Source organism: Plasmopara halstedii, assembly GCF_900000015.1.
Source record: "Plasmopara halstedii genome assembly, contig: Scaffold_437, whole genome shotgun sequence".
Classification (NCBI taxonomy): domain Eukaryota; phylum Oomycota; class Peronosporomycetes; order Peronosporales; family Peronosporaceae; genus Plasmopara; species Plasmopara halstedii.
Genome location: NW_020187357.1, coordinates 96,785 through 99,165, shown reverse-complemented (window position 1 = coordinate 99,165; position 2,381 = coordinate 96,785). Strand labels below are relative to the sequence as shown.

Below are 2,381 nucleotides of genomic sequence, written 5' to 3'. Positions count from 1 at the left end.
TGGAGAATGAAGAAATTAGCAGAGACATAACTTACCAAACTCTCGCTTTATGAGGGTATTCGATGGTTGGTACGATGCGCGATGGGTACAGCATATGTGAAACGCTTCAAACAATGGGTTGAGGGATATAATAATTTAGGCTGTCCGCGAATCTGCGCTCAACAGTCTTGGTATTAGAAAACAGCTTAGCGACATGTGCATTCCTTGCCAAATGATTTAACTATTGCTCTCTAGATCAGTGTATGATCGAATGTAAAGATTTATATTTTCCAGATCGATCAACGAATGACGAGGGATGAAGAACACAGCGAACGGTCGTGGAAAAGAAAGTTCACGCTTTCGTGATCTTGTGGAACTGTGAGAAGAATAGTAACCATTACAGTGACTGATGTGCATACTGTAGGCAAGTCGTGCTCTAGGCAGATTTCTTGCGCGAAAAACAAAACTATTAAAATATCTACATATCGATTGAATTTTTTTAACGGACCTGTATGCTTGAAAATCAAAGTTTTTTACAAGATCAGTAAAGCTACTACTTTTTTATGTTCTTTGCATCGAACCTGTGAATTCTTCCATGTGTTAGTCTAGTGCTTTGGATAAAATCAGCACTTCTTTTGCTCGAAATACAAGGACGGGATGAGATTGAAAAGATATTGAATATCAACGTTTCTTAACGATGTTCAATAAATATTGTATGAGAATGTTGTATTCTCTTATATTTTTCAATAGGAGAGCATACAATACTCACTTTTATTCGCCCTATTCACTTTTTGATTGAGATGATGGTCAGTTTGGATAGCAAAGAAATGTTTTCCTCCTCATGTAACCGACAAAAATGCACCTTAAGCGCGGTGACCTATTACATTCTGGCTTCCGACGACTGCAGCGCGAAGGGTCTTCTGGAATTTGTCACACGGTTGGATATAATAAAACGTTCGCAAGGCATCAAATTGATTAACCATTTCTCTATGACATGGTCGTCACAAAAAAATGAATACATTTCAAAACGTTTTTCTGCGCGATAAGCAACATAGAAATGAAATTATCAGACATATGTGATCACACATGAGGGAGCCTATTCATAGAACTGCAAGTTCAAAACCACGATTTCTTGGAGAGACTGGGCAAATGAAAAATTTCCCGTTGTTATTAGATGTCCATAAGAAAAAGCTGAAAGCCACGGCTCAAAATGTTCATGCTGTGGCATTAGAGTTTCTTTCGGCATTAATGTGGGGCAAATTGTTCCTTATAAAGCTTCTTCAAACCTTGGCACACAATGCTCAGACATATATCATTGAATTTACGACAGCTGTGGTCATATGAATGCAGTGTCCATTTGGCTGACTAGATAGAGTAAGCACCGTTACAAAATATTTAATAGCCTTTCTGTCAGTTTCTGATACAATCTGACCCTGACTTCTGCGCAACGCGTCTTTCGAATTCGGTCAAGCGACTATGGGGCTGACTCTTCGCGGTGATCTTCATTTCGAGTCACCCACACCGTGAAATGATTACTTGTCAATGACGGTCTACCGTTTGGGTTCTTATCTTGTTTTGAATCTACTTTAAAGCAAATCTATACCGCTGTTAATGATTTTTAGCCCTATACGTGAGACTGGATCATATACCAGTGGGCCTTTTCTTTTAAGGGTTACTGATTTAAATCAAACTGAACTACTACGACTTTGAAATACATAGATCACACATCAAAGAAATCAAACGAATTATAGATGCAGTTCAGATTTTGTGCGTCAGCTTTCCATTTTTGTAGAAAAATACGCGTTCAGATCATGGCCAACAAGCAAATAATTAAAAGTTTGTCTATTAAAACCACAATTGTCGGTCTTAATCTTTTGAAGCAGTGTATTGTCCATTTATTCCTTTTACACGGATATCGCTTTCAGCAATGTTTTATGTCGTTCGACATTGGGTGATTAGTGGCTGCGCAGTTTACGGCTGCGGGGACCCCTTGGGGGCAACGTAACCGGTGGTTGAGGAGGTAGCGTCGCCGGAGGAGGGAGCGTCGCCGGAGGAGGTGTCACAGGTGGCTGTGTCACTGGTGGCTGTGTCACTGGTGGCTGTGTCACTGGTGGCTGTGTCACTGGTGGCTGCGTTACAGGTGGAGTCGTCACAGGGGGCAACGACACTGGTGGCTGAGTCACTGGTGGAAGCGTTACAGGTGGCTGCGTCACTGGTGGCTGCGTCACAGGAGGCAGCGTTACAGGGGGAATCGTCACAGGGGGCAACGTCTCAGGTGGCAACGTCACTGGTGGCGACGTCACTGCTGGCTGTGTTACAGGTGGAATCGTCACAGGGGGCAACGTCTCGGGGGGCAACGACACTGGTGGCTGAGTCACTGGTGGAAGCGTTACAGGTGGCTG

The 2,381-nt window shown here is 42.7% G+C and overlaps 1 protein-coding gene across 1 annotated transcript in view; it reads right to left on the bottom strand.

The window, feature by feature from the left end:
* Positions 1 to 1,934: 1,934 nt before the first annotated feature.
* PHALS_09899 (Collagens (type IV and type XIII), and related proteins) overlaps positions 1,935 to 2,381 on the bottom strand; it is a gene marked incomplete at both ends in the record, with an annotated part of 765 nt that continues 318 nt past the window's right edge. The window contains one exon of the mRNA XM_024725233.1: positions 1,935 to 2,378. Coding sequence (XP_024576031.1) covers positions 1,935 to 2,378 — 444 coding nt within the window. The remainder of the gene's footprint in view (positions 2,379 to 2,381) is intronic.